General features: G+C 46.2%; 1 protein-coding gene across 1 annotated transcript; it reads right to left on the bottom strand.

Moving 5' to 3' along the window:
• Window positions 1-1,527: 1,527 nt before the first annotated feature.
• On the bottom strand, window positions 1,528-19,254 carry LOC132834483 (ciliary neurotrophic factor-like). Its single transcript, XM_060853400.1, has 2 exons — window positions 18,294-19,254; window positions 1,528-4,935 (listed from the first exon to the last, which is right to left on the bottom strand). Exons 1-2 carry the CDS (start codon window positions 18,429-18,431, stop codon window positions 4,456-4,458), a joined length of 618 nt encoding a protein of 205 aa, XP_060709383.1. The 5' UTR covers window positions 18,432-19,254; the 3' UTR covers window positions 1,528-4,455.
• Window positions 19,255-21,160: the final 1,906 nt, after the last annotated feature.

Raw genomic sequence — 21,160 nt, 5'->3', positions numbered from 1 at the left:
CTACTCAGAGCTCGTTTCGATTTTATTGAACAGAACTTGCCACAGTGACATGTCGAATATTGAAATGGTCAACGTGGGGAAAGGTGGCTCCCTTCTCCTCACAGGTTGGCCGGGCTACCACGATGGGGCACAGTTTAAAAAGAACGGGACGGCCGTTGTGTCAGAGCTGGGGAGGAATTATTTGACTCGGGTTGGGGGAGGCGGGTCGTGAATGCTCTACCCAGGGTGGGGGCGGGTTGAGCCAGCTGAGGCCTTGACGATATTTAAGGCAGACATTGCTGTCCCACAGAGGGCATGGCTGGTCAAAGGATGTTGCCAGGTTTGGAGGGTCTGAGCTACAGGGAGAGGGGCTGAACAGGCTGGGGCTGTTTTCCCTGGAGCGTCGGAGGCTGAGGGGTGACCTTATAGAGGTTTATAAAATCATGAGGGGCATGAATAGGGTAAATAGACAAAGTCTTTTCCCCCTGGGGTGGGGGAGTCCAGAACTAGAGGGGCATAGGTTTAGGGTGAGAGGGGAAAGGGACCTAAGGGGTAACTTTTTCCCTCCAGAGGGTGGTGCGTGTATGGAATGAGCTGCCAGAGGAAGTGGTGGAGGCTGGTACAATGACAGCATTTAAAAGGTGGATGGGGACATGAATAGGAAGGGGTTAGAGGGAGATGGGCCAAGTGCTGGCACATGGGACTAGATTAGGTTAGGATATCTGGGACAGCATGGACGGGTTGGGCTGAAGGGCCTGTTTCCGTGCTGTCCATCTCTCTGACTCTAAATGGGACTAGATTAGGTTAGGATATCTGGGACAGCATGGACGGGTTGGGCCGAAGGGCCTGTTTCCGTGCTGTACATCTCTCTGACTCTAAAAGCACTGAAATTTCCACTCAGCGATATTGCAGGCTCGATGGACAGAATGGCCTGTGTTGGTCCCTTTGCTCGCTTTAGCGGAGTGTATTATTTCCCCCGGTTCCCCAGTCTCTGAAGGAGGTAAGAGGCAAAATGCTGAACTAGACCCACGAAGCCATGAAACATCATAGTGTTGCGTTCACATTTAATAATATTTTATTTCATAATATATAATTACATTCAGTTACAAAGCAGATCTCTTTACAAATTATTAGAATATATTAAGGAATTCCACTTCCGTTTTAACAATAATAATTAGTTTAATAACAACAGGAACATTCACTCAGTAAGGATCAGGTTGAAGAGTCCAGCCTTGTGTGTATCTCATCTACAATAGCGATCGGAGGGGGAGCCCGACACACGTCAGGGGTAAAGGGAACTGCCTACCAGGGGGCTACAGCAGGGCACATTCTCAGCTGGAAGCCTCACACAGCCAGTGTTCGTCCTGGCCGTGAGAGACAGGAGCAGATTACCTCTCCCCATCTCTCCCTCTCTCGAACAGCTGGAGAGCGAGGGGCTTGGGATGGGGGTGCTCATGCAGCAAGCATGTTTGTGAGTGAGCAATGGATGGGGACAGGGTAGAGGGAGCTTTACTCTGTATCTAACCCCGTGCTGTCCCTGTCCTGGAAGTGTTTGATGGGGGACAGTGTAGCGAGAGCTTTACTCTGTATCTAACCCCGTACTGTATCTGTCCTGGGAATGTTTGATGGGGGACAGTGCAGAGGAAGCTTTACTTTGTATCTCACCCTGTGCTAAGCTGTCCCATAGTGTCCAGGGATGTGCAGGTTAGGGTGGGTTGGCCATGGGAAATTGTCCCATAGTGCCCAGGGATGTGCAGGTTAGGGTGGGATTGGCCATGGGAAATTGTCCCATAGTGTCCAGGGATGTGCAGGTTAGGGTGGGTTGGCCATGGGAAATTGTCCCATAGTGCCCAGGGATGTGCAGGTTAGGGTGGATTGGCCGTGATCAGGACGCCTGTATTACCCAGTACCTCCTTGTTGATCGATGGTGCCACGTCTCTTTTCAGAAGTTGCTGATAGATTCCTTTGACCTGGTGTTACAGATCACTCCCACTCGGTGTGTGAGAGTGGGATCACAACTCCCTAACTCACCCTCAGGAGATGATTACTGAATGACTACAGTATTCTGTCTCTCTCTCTCTCTTTCCCCCACACTCCCTTGTCTGTTTCCAAGGATATATTTGGAAACATGATCTTGCGATAAGTGAGTTCTCTCCAGATACACCCAACCATCACAGCCCCTGGTCTCCCACCCCACACCAACTCCACACACAGTGTCGCCAACACGACAGGGACAGGGACAGCACGGGGTTAGATACAGAGTAAAACTTCCTCTCCACTGTTCCCCCCATCAAACACTCCCAGGGACAGGGACAGCACGGGGTTAGATACAGAGTAAAGCTCTCTCTACACTGTCCCCCATCAAACACTCCCAGGACAGGGACAGCATGGGGTTAGATACAGAGTAAAGCTCTCTCTACACTGTCCCCCATCAAACACTCCCAGGAACAGGGACAGCATGGGGTTAGATACAGAGTAAAGCTCCCTCTACACTGTCCCCCCATCAAACACACCCAGGGACAGGGACAGCACAGGGTTAGATACAGAGTAAAACTCCCTCTACACTGTCCCCCATCAAACATTCCCAGGACAGGGACAGCACGGGGTTAGATACAGAGTAAAGCTCCCTCTACACTGACCCCCCATTTGTTTCCCTGGCCTTTATTCCACGGTGAACCCAGTGTTCTTTCTGAACGTGTGCCTGACAGACCGTGCCCGTGACCCCTGGTGAACTCCGGGGGGTTAGCAGCACAGCGGGAATTAATCTCAGCGACGGACTGAAAGAAAACTGCTGGAGTCTAACTCCAGACACCAAATACATCAACTCACTCGCAACCAGGAGGCCATTCAGCCCCTTCCCCAGCCTGTCCCACGCACAGGGGGAACAGCACCAGGCCATTCAGCCCCTTCCCCAGCCTGTCCCACACACAGGGGGAACAGCACCAGGCCATTCAGCCCCTTCCCCAGCCTGTCCCACACACAGGGGGAACAGCACCAGGCCATTCAGCTCAGTGCATCATTTGGAAGGTGAATCTCCACTTTCTGATCTCGGGCCTGCACCTCCCTGCTACCCTCTCCTTACCACAATTTACAAACGCAGAGTCCTGGCCCAACAGCTCCCTGCTTGTGGGCCCAGGAGCTGTGGGGGGGGAGAGGAGGAAGGGTTGGGGGTTGGTGATAGGGTGTGGGCGAGGAAGAGGAGGGGAGGACAGTAACTGTGGTCAGTCTGTTCCTCAGTTGCCTCCTGCTGACCCCTGCAATGGAAGGGAGCACACTGGTAACTCCAGCGGGCTTCAGGAGGATCCCAAGGGCCAGGGGATCAACTGGATCAGGTCCCTCTTCAATCCAATGGGAAGTTCAGGAGAAACGTCATTCCCCAAAAGGTGTGAGGGGTGCGGAGCCCTCTCCCACAGGGAGCCTGATCACATTGACCAACCGAGAGAGAGGGTTGGGAGCCGGGAAAGCATGCGAGCCAGTGGCGTCACGCCAAAGAAACTTCCAGAACACTGAGCAGCCGGGGCAGCCCTGCTCCTAACCCATCATGGGGACGTCCGTGCACAGAACTGGACTGCAAAGTCAACATCGCAGTTGGAATGCAGTTCCGCTCTCCTACCAGCAGGTGTGGCTGGAGGTGGATGCCAAGCCAGCGTCGCCCTCACTGCTGCCAGCTCTCGTCATCTACAGGTGGAGGAGGAACACTGCGACAAAAAAAAGAAACAGCCCTTTTTATGCACTGCCCACCCAGTGAAACATTGGGGTCAGCGCTCAAGGGTTTCTCAAACCTGGAAGGGTGACCCACTCCCTTCCAGACAATCCCCCTTGTAGGTCAGTGGCTCATCCACTCCCCCCCAGCATTCCTCCTCCCAAGGTCAGAGGTCGGTTGGCCATCTTCTGGCGGCTGCTAGACGCGGATTCTCCTCTCTTTGATAGACATCAGGATTTGGGTTGGGTTGGGTTGGTTTGGGTTAGGTTGGATTGAGTTGGGTTGGATCAGGCAGCATCTGAGGAGCAGGGAGATCGACATTACAGGCAAATGCCCTTCATCAGGAATGAGGTTGGGTTGGGTCGCATGGGATTGGTTTGGGTTGGGTTGGATTAGATGGGATTGGGTTGTGTGGGATTGGGTTGGCTTGGGTTGAGTTGGGTTGGATTAGATTGGGTGGAATTGGATTGGGTTGGGCGGGATTGGGTTGGGCGGGATTGGGTTGGGCGGGATTGGGTTGAGTTGAGCGGGATTGGGTTGGGTGGGATTGGGTTGGGCGGGATTGAGTTGGGTTGAGCGGGATTGGGTTGGGTGGGATTGGGTTGAGTGGGATTGGGTTGGGTGGGATTGAGTTGGGTTGAGCGGGATTGGGTTGGGTGGGATTGGGTTGAGTGGGATTGGGTTGGGTGTGATTGGGTTGGGTGGGATTGGGTTGGGTGGGATTGAGTTGGATTGGTGGGTTGGGGGGGGCATGGCCTTGGCAGCGAGGCGTCTTACCTCAGCTGCACCCCCCTCAGCTGGTTCGGGCGTGCTCGGTTGGACGAGAGGTTGGTCTTCAGTTTGCTGAAGTCACGCACAGAACGCAGCGACCAGTTACTGAGTTCCAGCAAGAGATGATGGCCCCAGACCTTCCTATCCCAGTCCTTGGGGGTGTCAACGTTGGGCACTCTGATTGAGGGCACGGGCAGCCCCATGTCCACCATCAGCTGGCTGATTCTCACCACGAAACTCTCCGTCTGCGTGCAGAGCTCCCTGATGGAGTCCGGCAGGCGTGAGTACTGCCCACAGGCCGGAACGTTGTTCAGGTACAGCCGCAGGTAAGTGCTGAAGATCTTGTAGGCACGGAAGTTCTGATTGAGGCGCTCCTGGTCGGAAAGCTCACTCCAGCGACTGGTGCCTGCCAGGGGGATGCCGTCGGTCTCAGACAGGCTCAGGTTACCAGTCACTTTCTCTGTCAACCCCTGACACTGGTCCTGCAGAACGACAGGAGGGAGGAGAAGGCCGTCAGAGAATGCAAAAACAAAACAAATACAGGACGGGCAGGAGCTAGGACCCTTCCAATCCCTCAAATGTGGCTCCCCGTATTGACCAAAATAGAGTTCCCTATCAGTTGACCAAATTTTCCTTGCTGTTCCTCCCTTTATGCTGTAGTTTGGGTTACAGCACCAAAAGAGGCCATTCAGCCCATCGCTTTTACATCAAGCACCTATCTCCTCTCGTCCCTCTGGCATTTCAAGTGTTCGCCTTTGTGCTACCTCTCCCTCACCTCTCGGCTGTTTCCCATCTCTGGGTGAGAAACTTCCTCCTTCATTCCCTCCCAATTCCCTCCCGCCCCTGACCTGAAATCTGAGCCCCCCACCGGGTTATCCACTTCTCTGCCAAGAGGAATTGTTTATTCCCATTCCCCACCCTCCTGCTCTCCGTAATCATACACACCTCGATCAGGATCCCCCACCCCGTGAAACGTTCCTGCTCTAAAGAAACCAGCCCAAGCTTATCCAGCCCCTCTCTCTCTCTCTGTCACTGAAACACTCCATCCATGGAGATGTAGTGGACAGCGAAGAGGGTTCCCTCAGATGACAACAGGATCTGGACCAGATGGGCCAATGGGCTGAGAAGTGGCAGCTGGAGTTTAATTCAGATAAATGTGAGGGGCTGCATTTTGGGAAAGCAAATCTTAGCAGGACTTATACACTTAATGGTAAGGTCCTAGGGAGTGTTGCTGAACAAAGAGACCTTGGAGTGCAGGTTCATAGCTCCTTGAAAGTGGAGTCGCAGGTAGATAGGATAGTGAAGGCAGCGTTTGGTATGCTTTCCTTTATTGGTCAGAGTATTGAGTACAGGAGTTGGGAGGTCATGTTGCGGCTGTACAGGACATTGGTTAGGCCACTGTTGGAATATTGTGTGCAATTCTGATCTCCTTCCGATCGGAAAGATGTTGTGAAACTTGAAAGGGTTCAGAAAAGATTTACAAGGATGTTGCCAGGGTTGGAGGATCTGAGCTACAGGGAGAGGCTGAACAGGCTGGGGCTGTTTTCCCTGGAGCGTCGGAGGCTGAGGGGTGACCTTATAGAGGTTTATAAAACCACGAGGGGCATGGATAGGGCAAATAGACAAAGTCTTTTCCCTGGGGTGGGGGAGTCCAGAACTAGAGGGGCATAGGTTTAGGGTGAGAGGGGAAAGGGACCTAAGGGGCAACTTTTTCCCCCAGAGGGTGGTACATGTATGGAATGAGCTGCCAGAGGAAGTGGTGGGGGCTGGTACAATGACAGCATTTAAAAGGTGGATGGGGACATGAATAGGAAGGGTTTAGAGGGAGATGGGCCAAGTGCTGGCAAATGGGACTAGATTAGGTTAGGATATCTGGGACAGCATGGACGGGTTGGGTCGAAGGGCCTGTTTGTGCGCTGTACATCTCTCTGACTCTCTGAATAATATGGGGATTAGTAAATTACAAATCGATTTAAACTTTGATTAAAATTAAACCGATCCGGAGGGGGGGAGGGGCTGGTGTTGGACTGGGGTGGTCTCGGTCACAAGTCGGCAGGGTGTAGTGCAATGCGATTAGGTGGGACCACAAGGTTTCGGTGCACTGTCCCTTTGTCAGGTAAAACTGGACGGCAAGATTAGATGGTTGTAGCTCTATGTTTGTGAACGTTACGAGTCAGATGGGAAAGAGAACGGGGAGCGGTCTGCAAAGGGACACAGATGGGGTCGGTGAGTGGGCGACGGAGTTACCAGGAGCGGACAAACGAGGAAGATGCGAGATTCGGTCCCAACGGAAAAAACTGAGCCGTGTTGAAGACGTGAGAGTTGAGTAAACCCGGAGTGGCCGCAGGAAATGAGTTGGGCCTTGAACATGGAATCGCAGCAAGTTAGCTTGGGGGCAACACAGGAACGGGGCCTCGCCAACATTTACACAAAACGGGATCCACACTTGTGAGAATGTGCGACAAAGACAGAAAAGTGGCATCAGGGGATTGAGAAGGATTCTCCAAAACTGGGGAAGGATTCGTCTTCATTCTCCCTTGCATGAGGGGCGTTGGTGATCACGCAAGTCCCAGAAAAACAACCATCTCCGAACATTGCTCCTTGACGGTAATACCATCACTGGGACCCACTACTATCAAACTGGGAGGAGTTTACTATTGACCAGAAACCAAACTGAACTCCAGCAAGAGCAGGGGCAGAGGCTGGGAATCCTGCAGCGAGTAACCCCCAACTCTCCTCACTCCAAAGCCTGTCCCACAAGGCCCAAGGCAGGAGGGTGAGGGAATACTCCCCAGTTGCCCCTGGATGGTGGCAGCTCCAACAACACTCGGGAAACTCCACAACATCCCGGGATAAAACAGCACCCCCCTCGGATTGACCCCACACCCACAAACATCCCCTCGCTCCCTCCCCACACCCCTCAGTAGTAGCAGTGTTGAACCAGCTACAAGATGCACCGCAGGAAAACCCAATAGGTCCTCAGGCAGCACCTTCCAAACCCACGGCCCATTCCACCCAGACGGACAAGGGGCAGCAGATACATGGGACCCCCAATACACCACCCCCCCCCCCCACTGCAAGTTCCCCTCCTAGCCCCTCACTTGGAAATCTATCACCGTTCCTTCCTGGGTCAGGATCCTGGGATTCCCTCCCTCAGGGAGACTGTGGGTCTACCCTATAGCAGATGGGCTGCAGTGCTTCCAGAGGCAGCTAAACCTCACGTGCTCCGGGGTGGGGGTGGAGGAGGGGGTGGAGGGGCAAAAGCGATGAGAACAATAAATACTGGGCCAGTGAAGCCCATGCTCTCTGGGTAAAAACACCATGCACACTGTTAATTTAAACAGACGTGTTTAAATTCAATGCCACACTCAAAGTCAACATTAAGCAGCGAAGATCAACGTTTTTCCCTCTCAATATTACACAGGGGAGTTTAAGTGTATCCCCACACTCACAGTCAATATTACACAGGGGAGTTTAAGTATATTCCCACACTCACTGTCAATATTACACAGGGGGAGTTTAATTATATTCCCACACTCTCTGTCAATATTACACAGGGGAGTTTTAGTATATTCCCACACTCACTGTCAATATTACACAGGGGAGTGCAATTGTATTCCCACACACACTGTCAATATTACAAATGGGGGGTTTTAGTATATTCCCACACTCACTGTCAATATTACACAGGGGAATTTAAGTATATTCCCACACCCACTGTCAATATTACACAGGGGAGTTCAAGTGTATTCCCACACTCACTGTCAATATTACACAGGGGAGTTTAAGTATACTCCCACACTCACTGCCAATATTACACAGGGGAGTTTAAGTATACTATCACACTCACTATCAATATTACACAGGGGAGTTTAAGTGTATTCCCACACTCACTGTCAATATTACACAGGGGAGTTCAAGTATATTCCCACACTCACTGTCAATATTACACAGGGGAGTTTTAGTATACTCCTACACTCACTGTCAATATTACACAGGGGAGTTTAAGTGTATTCCCACACTCACTGTCAATATTACACAGGGGAGTTTAAGTGTATTCCCACACTCACTGTCAATATTACACAGGGGAGTTTAAGTATAATCCCACACTCACGGTCATTATTACACAGGGATGTTTAAGTATATTCCCACACTCAGTGTCAATATTACACAGGAGGGTTTAAGTATATTCCCAAACTCATATCAATATTACACAGGGCAGTTTAAGTGTATTCCCAAACTCATATCAATATTACACAGGGGAGTTTTAGTATATACCCACAATCACTGTCAACATTACACAGGGGTGTATAAGTGTATTCCCACACTCACGGGCAATATTACACAGGGGAGTTTAAGTATATTCCCATACTCTCAGTCAATATTACACAGGGGAGTGCAATTGTATTCCCACACTCACTGTCAATATTACGCAGGGGAGTTTAATTATATTCCCGCACTCACTGTCAATATTACACAGGGGAGTTTCAGTGTATTCCCACACTCACTGTCAATATTACACAGGGGAGTGCAATTGTATTCCGACACACACTGTCAATATTACACAGGGGAGTTTAAGTATATTCCCACACTCACTGTCAATATTACACGGGGGGGGGGGGTTTAGTATATTCCCACACTCACTGTCAATATTACACAGGGGGAGTTTAAGTGTATTCCCACACTCACTGTCAATATTACACAGGGGCGTTTAATTATATTCCCACACTCACTGTCAATATTACACAGGGGAGTTTCAGTGTATTCCCACACTCACTGTCAATATTACACGGGGGGAGTTTTAGTATATTCCCACACTCACTGTAAATAATACACAGGGGATTTTAAGTGTATTCCCACACTCACTGTCAATATTACACAGGGGAGTTTTCGTATATTCCCACACTCACTGTCAATATTACACAGGGGAGTTTAACTGTATTCCCACACTCACCGACAATATTACACAGGGGAGTTTAAGTATATTCCCACACACTCACTGTCAATATTACACAGGGGTGTATAAGTGTATTCCCACACTCACGGGCAATATTACACGGGAGAGTTTAAGTATATTCCCACACTCACTGTCAATATTACACAGGGTGGTTTCAGTGTATTCCCACACTCATTGTCAATATTACACAGGGGAGTTCAAGTATATTCCCACACTCACTGTCAATATTACACAGGGGAGTGCAATTGTATTCCGACACACACTGTCAATATTACACAGGGGAGTTTAAGTATATTCCCACACTCACTGTCAATATTACACGGGGGGGGGGGGGTTTAGTATATTCCCACACTCACTGTCAATATTACACAGGGGGAGTTTAAGTGTATTCCCACACTCACTGTCAATATTACACAGGGGCGTTTAATTATATTCCCACACTCACTGTCAATATTACACAGGGGAGTTTCAGTGTATTCCCACACTCACTGTCAATATTACACGGGGGGGGGGTTTAGTATATTCCCACACTCACTGTCAATATTACACAGGGGGAGTTTTAGTATATTCCCACACTCACTGTAAATAATACACAGGGGATTTTAAGTGTATTCCCACACTCACTGTCAATATTACACAGGGGAGTTTTCGTATATTCCCACAATCACTGTCAATATTACACAGGGGAATTTAACTATATTCCCACACTCACCGACAATATTACACAGGGGAGTTTAAGTATATTCCCACACACTCACTGTCAATATTACACAGGGGTGTATAAGTGTATTCCCACACTCACGGGCAATATTACACGGGAGAGTTTAAGTATATTCCCACACTCACTGTCAATATTACACAGGGTGGTTTCAGTGTATTCCCACACTCATTGTCAATATTACACAGGGGAGTTCAAGTATATTCCCACAATCACTGTCAATATTACACAGGGGAATTTAACTATATTCCCGCACTCACTGTCAATATTACACAGGGGTGTTTAAGTGTATTCCCACGCTCACTGTCAATATTACACACGAGAGGGTAACTTTATTCCCACACTCACTGTCAATATTACACAGGGATGTTTAAGTGTATTCCCACACTCACTGTCAATATTACACAGGGGTGTTTAAGTGTATTCCCACACTCACTGTCAATATTACACAGGGGAGTTGAAGGGTATTCCCACGCTCACTGTCAATATTACACACGGGAGGTTAACTTTATTCCCACACTCTCAGTCAATATTACACAGGGGAGTTTAACTATATTCCCACACACATTGTCAATATTACACAGGGGGGGTTTAAGTGTATTCCCACACTCACTGTCAATATTACACACGGGAGGGGAACTTTTTTCCCACACTCACTGTCAATATTACACAGTGGAGTTTATGTGTATTCCCACACTCACTGTCAATATTACACAGGGGAGTTTAATTATTCTCCCACCCTCACTGTCAATATTGCACAGGGGAGTTTAAGTGTATTCCCACACTCACTGTCAATATTACACAGGGGAGTTTTAGTATATTCCCACAATCACTGTCAATATTACACAGGGGTGTTTAAGTATATTCCCACACTCTTTGTCAATATTACACAGGGGTGTATAAGTGTATTCCCACACTCACTGGCAATATTACACAGGGGAGTTTAAATATATTCCCACACTCACTGTCAATATTACACAGGGGAGTTTAATTATTCTCCCACCCTCACTGTCAATATTGCACAGGGGAGTTTTAGTGTATTCCCACACTCACTGGCAATATTACACAGGGGAGTTTAAATATATTCCCACACTCACTGTCAATATTACACAGGGAAGTTTTAGTATATTCCCACAATCACTGTCAATATTACACAGGGAAGTTTAATTATATTCCCACACTCACTGTCAATATTACACAGGGGAGTTTAAGTGTATTCCCGCACTCACTGTCAATATGACACAGGGATGTTTAAGTGTATTCCTACACTCAGTGTCAATATTACACAGGAGGGTTTAAGTATATTCCCACACTCACTGGCAATATTACACAGGAGAGTTTAAGTGTATTCCCACACTCACTGTCAATATTACACGGGAGGTTTAGTGTATTTCCACACTCACTGTCAATATTAAACAGGGGAGTTTAAGTATATTCCCACGCTCACTGTCAATATTACACAGGGGAGTTTAATTATTCTCCCACCCTCACTGTCAGTATTGCACAGGGGAGTTTTAGTGTATTCCCACACTCACTGTCAATATTACACAGGGGGGGTTTAAGTGTATTCCCACACTCACTGTCAATATTACACACGGGAGGGGAACTTTGTTCCCACACTCACTGTCAATATTACACAGGGGAGTTTAAATATATTCCCGCACTCACTGTCAATATTACACAGGAGAGTTTTATTATATTCCCGCACTCACTGTCAATATTACACAGGAGAGTTTTATTATATTCCCACACTCACTGTCAATATTACACAGGGGAGTTTTAGTATATTCCCACAATCACTGTCAATATTACACAGGGGTGTTTAAGTATATTCCCACACTCTTTGTCAATATTACACAGGGGTGTATAAGTGTATTCCCACACTCACTGGCAATATTTCACAGGACAGTTTAAGTGTATTCCCACACTCACTGTCAATATTACACAGGGGTATTTTAAGTGAATCCCCACACTCACACTCAATATTACACACGGGAATTTAACTTTATTCCCACACTCACTGTCAATATTACACAGGTGTGTTCAAGTGTATTCCCACACTCACTGTCAATATTACACAGGGGAGTTTTATTATATTCCCACACTCACTGTCAATATTACACAGGGATGTTTAAGTGTTTTCCCACACTCACTGTCAATATTTCACAGGGGAGTTTAATTATTCTCCCACCCTCACTGTCAATATTGCACAGGGGAGTTTTAGTGTATTCCCACACTCACTGTCAATATTACACAGGGGAGTTTTAGTATATTCCCACAATCACTGTCAATATTACACAGGGGAGTTTAAGTGTATTCCCGCACTCACTGTCAATATGACACAGGGGAGTTTAAGTCTCTTCCCACACTCACTGTCAATATTACACAGGGATGTTTAAGTGTATTCCTACACTCAGTGTCAATATTACACAGGAGGGTTTAAGTATATTCCCACAATCACTGTCAATATTACACAGGGGTGTTTAAGTATATTCCCACACTCTTTGTCAATATTACACAGGGGTGTATAAGTGTATTCCCACACTCACTGGCAATATTACACAGGGGAGTTTAAATATATTCCCACACTCACTGTCAATATTACACAGGGGAGTTACAGTATATTCCCACACTCACTGGCAATATTACACAGGGGAGTTTAAGTGTATTCCCACACTCACTGCCAATATTACACAGGGGAGTATAAGTGCATTCCCACTCTCACTGTCAATATTACACAGGGGTGTATAAGTGTATTCCCACACTCACTGTAAATATTACACAGGGGAGTTTAAATGTATTCCCACACTCACTGTCAATATTACACAGGGGAGTTTTAGTATATTCCCACAATCACTGTCAATATTACACAGGGGAGTTTAACTGTATTCCCACACTCACTGGCAATATTACACAGGGGAGTTTAAGTGTATTCCCACAGTCACTGTCAATATTACACAGGGGTATTTTAAGTGAATCCCCACACTCACACTCAATATTACACACGGGAATTTAACTTTATTCCCACACTCACTGTCAATATTACACGGGAGGTTTAGTGTATTTCCACACTCACTGTCAATATTAAACAGGGGAGTTTAAGTATATTCCCACACTCACTGTCAATATTACACAGGGAAGTTATAGTGTATTCCCACACTCTCTGTCAATATTACACAGCGGATTTTAAGAGTATTCCCACACTCACTGTCAATATTTCACAGGGCAGTTTAAGTATATTCCCACACGCACTGTCAATATTACACAGGGGAGTTTAATTATTCTCCCACCCTCACTGTCAATATTGCACAGGGGAGTTTTAGTATATTCCCACACACACTGTCAATATTACACAGGGGTGTTTAAGTGTATTCCCACACTCACTGTCAATATTACACACGGGAGGGGAACTTTGTTCCCACACTCACTGGCAATATTACACAGGGGAGTTTAAGTATATTCCCATACTCACTGCCAATATTACACAGGGGAGTTTAATTATTCTCCCACACTCACTGTCAATATTACACACGGGAATTTAACTTTATTCCCACACTCACTGTCAATATTACACGGGAGGTTTAGTGTATTTCCACACTCACTGTCAATATTAAACAGCGGAGTTTAAGAGTATTCCCACACTCACAGTCAATATTACACAGGGGAGTATAAGTGCATTCCCACTCTCACTGTCAATATTACACAGGGGTGTATAAGTGTATTCCCACACTCACTGTAAATATTACACAGGGGAGTTTAATTATTCTCCCACACTCACTGTCAATATTACACACGGGAATTTAACTTTATTCCCACACTCACTGTCAATATTACACGGGAGGTTTAGTGTATTTCCACACTCACTGTCAATATTAAACAGCGGAGTTTAAGAGTAGTCCCACACTCACAGTCAATATTACACAGGGGAGTGTAAGTGTATTCCCACACTCACAGTCAATATTACACAGGGGAGTTTAAGTATATTCCCACACTCACTGTCAATATTACACAGGGATGTATAAGTGTATTCCCACACTTCCTGTCAATATTACACAGGGGTGTTTAAGTATATTCCTACACTCACAGTCAATATTACACAGGGGTGTTTAAGTATATTCCCACACTCACTGTCAATATAACAGAGGGGAGTTTAACTGTATTCCCACACTCACTGTCAATATTACACAAGGGAGTTTAAGTATATTCCCACACTCACTGTCAATATTACACAGGGGAGTTTAACTATATTCCCACTCTCACTGTATATATTACACAGGGGAGTTTAAGTATATTCCCACACTCACTGTCAAAATTAGACGGCGGTTTTAGTGTATTCCCATACTCACTGTCAATATTAGATAGGGGAGTTTAATTGTATTCACACACTCACTGTCAATATTACACAGGGGTGTTTAAGTATATTCCTACACTCACAGTCAATATTACACAGGGGTGTTTAAGTATATTCCCACACTCAATGTCAAGATCACACAGGGGAGTTTAAGTGTATTCCCACACTCACTGTCAATATTATACAGGGGAGTTTAAGTATATTCCCACACTCACTGTCAATATTACAGAGGGGAGTTTAAGTATATTCCCACACTCACTGTCAATATTACACAGGGGAGTTTAAGTATATTCCCACAATCACTGTCAATATTACGCAGGGGTGTTTAAGTGAATTCCCACACTCTCTGTCAATATTACACAGGGAAGTTTAATGTATTCCCACACTCACGTTCAATATTACACAGGGATGTTTAATTGTATTCCCACACTCACTGTCAATATTACACAGGGGATTTTAAGAGTATTCCCACTCTCACTGTCAATATTACACATGGGGAGTTTTAGTATATTCCCACACTCAATGTCAATATTACACAGGGGAGTTTAAGTGTATTCCCACACTCACTCTCAATATTACACAGGGGAGTTTAAGTATATCCCCAAACTCACTGTCAATATTACACAGGGGAATTTAAGTGTATTCCCACACTCACTGTCAATATTACACAGGGGAGTTTAACTGTATTCGCACACTCACTGTCAATATTACACAGGGGAGTTTAACTGTATTCCCACACTCACTGTCAATATTACACAAGGGAGTTTAAGTATATTCCCACACTCACTGTCAATATTACACAGGGGAGTTTAACTATATTCCCACTCTCACTGTATATATTACACAGGGGAGTTTAAGTATATTCCCACACTCACTGTCAAAATTAGACGGCGGTTTTAGTGTATTCCCATACTCACTGTCAATATTAGATAGGGGAGTTTAATTGTATTCACACACTCACTGTCAATATTACACAGGGGTGTTTAAGTATATTCCCACACTCACTGTCAATATTACACAGGGGAGTTTAAGTATATTCCTACACTCACAGTCAATATTACACAGGGGAGTTTAAGTGTTTTCCCACACTCACTGACAATATTACACAGGGGAGTTCAAGGGTATTCCCACACTCACTGTCAATATTACACAGGGGAGTTTAAGGCTCTTCCCACACTCACTGTCAATATTACACAGGGGAATTTAAGTATATTCCCACACTCACTGTCAATATTACACAAGGCAGTTTTAGTATATTCCCACACTCTCTGTCATTATTACACAGGGGAGTTTTAGTATATTCCAACACTCACTGTCAATATTACACAGGGGAGTTGAACTGTATCCCCACACTCTCTGTCATTATTACACAGGGGAGTTTTAGTATATTCCCACACTCACTGTCAATATTACACAGGGGAGTTTAAGTATATTCCCACACTCACTGTCAATATTACACAGGGGAGTTTAAGTGTATTCCCACACTCACTGTCAATATTACACAGGGGAGTTGAAGTATATTCCCACAATCAATGTCAACATTACACAGGGGTGTATAAGTGTATTCCCACACTCACCGACAATATTACACAGGGGAGTGCAATTGTATTCCCACACACACTGTCAATATTACACAGGGGAGTTTTAGTATATTCCCACAATCACTGTCATTATTACACAGGGGAGTTTTAGTATATTCCCACACTCACTATCAATATTACACAGGGGTTTTTAAGTGTATTCCCACACTCACTGTCAATATTACACAGGGGAGTTTAAGTATATTCCCACACTCACTGTCAATATTACACAGGAGGGTTGAAGTATATTCCCAAACTCATATCAATATTACACAGGGCAGTTCAAGTGTATTCCCACACTCACTGTCAATATTACACAGGGGAGTTTTAGTATATTCCCACACTCACTATCAATATTACACAGGGGTTTTTAAGTGTATTCCCACACTCACTGTCAATATTACACAGGGGAGTTTACGTGTATTCCCACACTCACTGTCAATATTAAATTCCCCTGTGCTTTATTGACAGTGAGTGTGGGGATACACTTAAACTCCCCTGTGTAAGTATATTCCCACAATCACTGTCAATATTACACAGGGGAGTTTAAATGTATACCCACACTCACTGTCAATATTACACAGGGGAGTTTTAGTATATTCCCACAATCACTGTCAATATTACACAGGGGAGTTTAAGTATATTCCCACACTCTCTGTCAATATTACACAGGGGAGTTTAAGTGTATTCCCACACTCACTGTCAATATTGCACAGGGGAGTTTAACTGTATCCCCACACTCACTGTCAATATTACACAGGGGAGTTTAAGTGTATTCCCACACTCACTGTCAATATTACACAGGGGAGTTTTAGTATATTCCCACACTCTCTGTCAATATTACACAGGGGAGTTGAAGTATATTCCCACAATCAATGTCAACATTACACAGGGGTGTATAAGTGTATTCCCACACTCACCGACAATATTACACAGGGGAGTTTTAGTATATTCCCACAATCAATGTCAACATTACACAGGGGAGTTTAAGTGTATTCCCACACTCACTGTCAATATTACACAGGGGAGTTCAAGTGTATTCCTACAGTCACTGTCAATATTACACAAGGGTATTTTAAGTGAATCCCCACACTCTCACTCAATATTACACACGGGAATTTAACTTTTTTCCCACACTCACTGTCAATATTACACGGGAGGTTTAGTGTATTTCCACACTCACTGTCAATATTAAACAGGGGAGTTTAAGTATATTCCCACACTCACTGTCAATATTACACAGGGGAGTTATAGTGTATTCCCACACTCTCTGTCAATATTACACAGGGGAGTTATAGTGTATTCCCACACTCTCTGTCAATATTACACAGCGGAGTTTAAGAGTATTCCCACACTCACTGTCAATATTAAACAGGGCAGTTTAAGTATATTCCCACACTCACTGTCAATATTACACAGGGGAGTTTTAGTATATTCCCACAATCAATGTCAACATTACACAGGGGAGTTTAAGTGTATTCCCACACTCACTGTCAATATTACACAGGGGAGTTTAAGTATATTCACACACTCACTTTCAATATTATACAGGGGAGTTTAAGTGTATTCGCACACTCACTGTCAATATTACACAGGGGAGTTTAAGTATATTCCCACACTCTCTGTCAATATTACACAGGGGTGTTTAAGTGAATTCCCACACTCACTGTCAATATTACACAGGGAAGTTTAATGTATTCCTACACTCACGGTCAATATTACACAGGGATGTTTAATTGTATTCCCACACTCACTGTCAATATTACACATGGGAGTTTAATTGTATTCCCACACTCACTGTCAATATTACACAGGGGAGTTTAAGTGTATTCCCACACTCACTGTCAATATTACACAGGGGAGTTTAAGTGTATTCCCACACTCTCTGTCAATATTACACAGGGGAGTTTAAGTGTATTCCCACACTCAATGACAATATTACACAGGGGAGTTTTAGTATATTCCCACACTCACTGTCAATATTACACAGGGGGATTTAAGTATACTCCCACACTCACTGTCAATATTACACAGGGGGAGTTTAAGTATATTCCCACACTCACTGTCAATATTACACAGGGGGAGTTTAAGTATATTCCCACACTCACTGTCAATATTACTGAGAGGTTGAAAGAACATTCCCAGATTTGAATCAAAGTTGATGAACTTTTTCCTGGCACTGCTGGTGAGAAATGGAACCTGAGAGCTCGGGGAATAAGATTGTGAATACTCACGTATAACCGGAGAGTGCACTCGGATTTGGGTCGCAGGTTCTTGGCCAGCTGAACGCATTTCGTTAAATCTTCGCCTAGCATGTTCCTGCGAACCCGGGCTGTTCCCAGCAACGGCCGGGCTCCCATTGCCATCGCCATCGCCTGGCTCCTCTCTCACAAGCGTGTTGCTGATATCCCCAGGGGTGTGGAGAGCTGGGAATCCTAGTATGTGTGTGGGTGGCTGTGTGTCGGTCTCTCTGTCTGCTGTGACTGCTTGTGTGTCTCTCTGTATTCCTGTGTGTGTGTGTGTTTTGTAACTGTATCTCTTTGTTTCACTGTAATTGTGTGTGTGTGTGTCTGAGTTGTGCAGTATCTGTGTATGTGTGTGTCTGTGTACCTATGTGTCTGTGTGTTTTCTAACTGTGTCTGTCTGTGTGTGTGTTGTAATTGTGTGTTTGTCTTGCTGAGCTGTCTGTGTAGCTATGTGTCTGTGTAGTTATGTGTCTGTGTGTTTTCTAACTGTTTCTGTCTTTGTGTGTGTTGTAATTGTGTGTTTGTCTTGCTGAGCTGTCTGTGTAGCTATGTGTCTGTCTCTGTGTTTGTAATTGTGTGTGTTTGTCTTGCTGAGTTTGTGTGTGTGTGTGTAGATGTCTGTCTGTGTATGTTGTAATTGTGTGTGTTTGTCTTGCTGAGTTGAGTGTGTGTGTGTCTGTGTAGCTATGTTTCTGTGTGTTTTCTAACTGGGTCTGTCTCTGTGTATGTTGTAATTGTGTATGTTTGTCTTGCTGAGTTGAGTGTGTGTGTGTCTGTGTAGCTATGTTTCTGTGTGTTTTCTAACTGGGTCTGTCTCTGTGTATGTTGTAATTGTGTATGTTTGTCTTGCTGAGTTGAGTGTGTGTGTGTCTGTGTAGCTATGTTTCTGTGTGTTTTCTAACTGGGTCTGTCTCTGTGTATGTTGTAATTGTGTGTGTTTGACTTGCTGAGCTGTCTCTGTGTGTGTGTGTGTGTGTGCCCTGTCTCTGTTTATAAGTGCAGGGAGGTTGAACAAGTGAATGCTTTTGGAAGGTTTGCACGCGAGAAAGTTAGTGAATGAAAGTGGGAAGCAGCCCTTTCACTTTTCACCGACCACACGACACATTCTTGAGCTGATGCTTTGAATTCCATTCATTCCCACCCCCACGGCCATCCCCACTGATGATATCATCCAGCCATCTGGAAATCCTGGAGCAGGGAGCCCAGAAAGCAGGATCGGTCCCCACTCAGCCTGAGAAAGATCCAAAATTGTCTTCACCCCCACACGCCTCTCAGATCAATACTGTTTCCAAACTTCCAACACCGGGGTGATAGAAATCTTCACTCCCAACTCAACCGCCGCAGAGAACAGAGCATTTCCTCCCTCCACACCATGGCACAGTCCATTCGGCCCATCGAATCCACACTAACACCCTCCGAAGAGCATCACACCCAGACCCCAACATTTCCCATGGCCAATCCACCCTAACCTGCACATCCCTGGACACTATGGGACAATTTCCCATGGCCAATCCACCCTAGCCTGCACATCCCTGGGCACTATGGGACAATTTCCCGTGGCCAATCCCACCCTAACCTGCACATCCCTGGGCACTATGGGACAATTTCCCATGGCCAATCCAGCCTAACCTGCACATCCCTGGGCACTATGGGACAATTTCCCATGGCCAACCCACCCTAACCTGCACATCCCTGGGCACTATGGGACAATTTCCCATGGCCAACCCACCCTAACCTGCACATCCCTGGGCACTATAGGACAATTTCCCATGGCCAATCCACCCTAACCTGCACATCCCTGGGCACTATGGGACAATTTCCCATGGCCAACCCACCCTAACCTGCACATCCCTGGGACAGTATGGGACAATTTCCCATGGCCAACCCACCCTAACCTGCACATCCCTGGGCACTATGGGACAATTTCCCATTGTCAATCCACCCTAACCTGCACATCCCTGGGCACTATGGGACAATTTCCCATTGTCAATCCACCCTAAGCAGCACATCCCTGGGCACTATGGGACAATTTCCCATGGCCAATCCACCCTAAGCAGCACATCCCTGGGCACTATGGGACAATTTCCCATGGCCAATCCACCCTAACCTGCACATCCCTGGGCACGATGGGACAATTTCCCATGGCCAATCCACCCTACCCTGCACATCCCTGGGCACTATGGGACAATTTCCCATGGCCAATCCCACCCTAACCTGCACATCCCTGGGCACTATGGGACAATTTCCCATGGCCAATTCACCCTAACCTGCACATCCCTGGACACTATGGGACAATTTCCCATGGCCAATCCACCCTAACCTGCACATCCCTGGGCACTATGGGACAATTTCCCATTGTCAATCCACCCTAACCTGCACATCCCTGGGCACTATGGGACAATTTCCCATGGCCAATCCACCCTAAACTGCACATCCCTGGGCACTATGGGACAATTTCCCATTGTCAATCCACCCTAAACTGTACATCCCTGGGCACTAGGGGACAATTTCCCACAGCCAATCCACCCTAACCTTCACATCCCTGGAACTATGGGACAATTTCCCATGGCCAATCCACCCTAACCTGCCCATATCTGGGCACTATGGGACAATTCCCCATGGCCAATCTACCCTAACCTGTACATCCCTGGGCACTATGGGACAATTTCCCATGGCCAATCCACCCTAACCTGCACCTCCCTGGACACGATGAGACAATTCCCCATGGCCAATCCACCCTAACCTGCACATCCCTGGGCACTATGGGACAATTTCCCATTGTCAATCCACCCTAACCTGAACATCCCTGGACACTATGGGACAATGTCCCATGGCCAACCCACCCTAAACTACAC

Source organism: Hemiscyllium ocellatum, chromosome 40, assembly GCF_020745735.1.
Source record: "Hemiscyllium ocellatum isolate sHemOce1 chromosome 40, sHemOce1.pat.X.cur, whole genome shotgun sequence".
Lineage (NCBI taxonomy): Eukaryota > Metazoa > Chordata > Chondrichthyes > Orectolobiformes > Hemiscylliidae > Hemiscyllium > Hemiscyllium ocellatum.
This window is presented reverse-complemented; position numbering and strand designations above follow the sequence as displayed.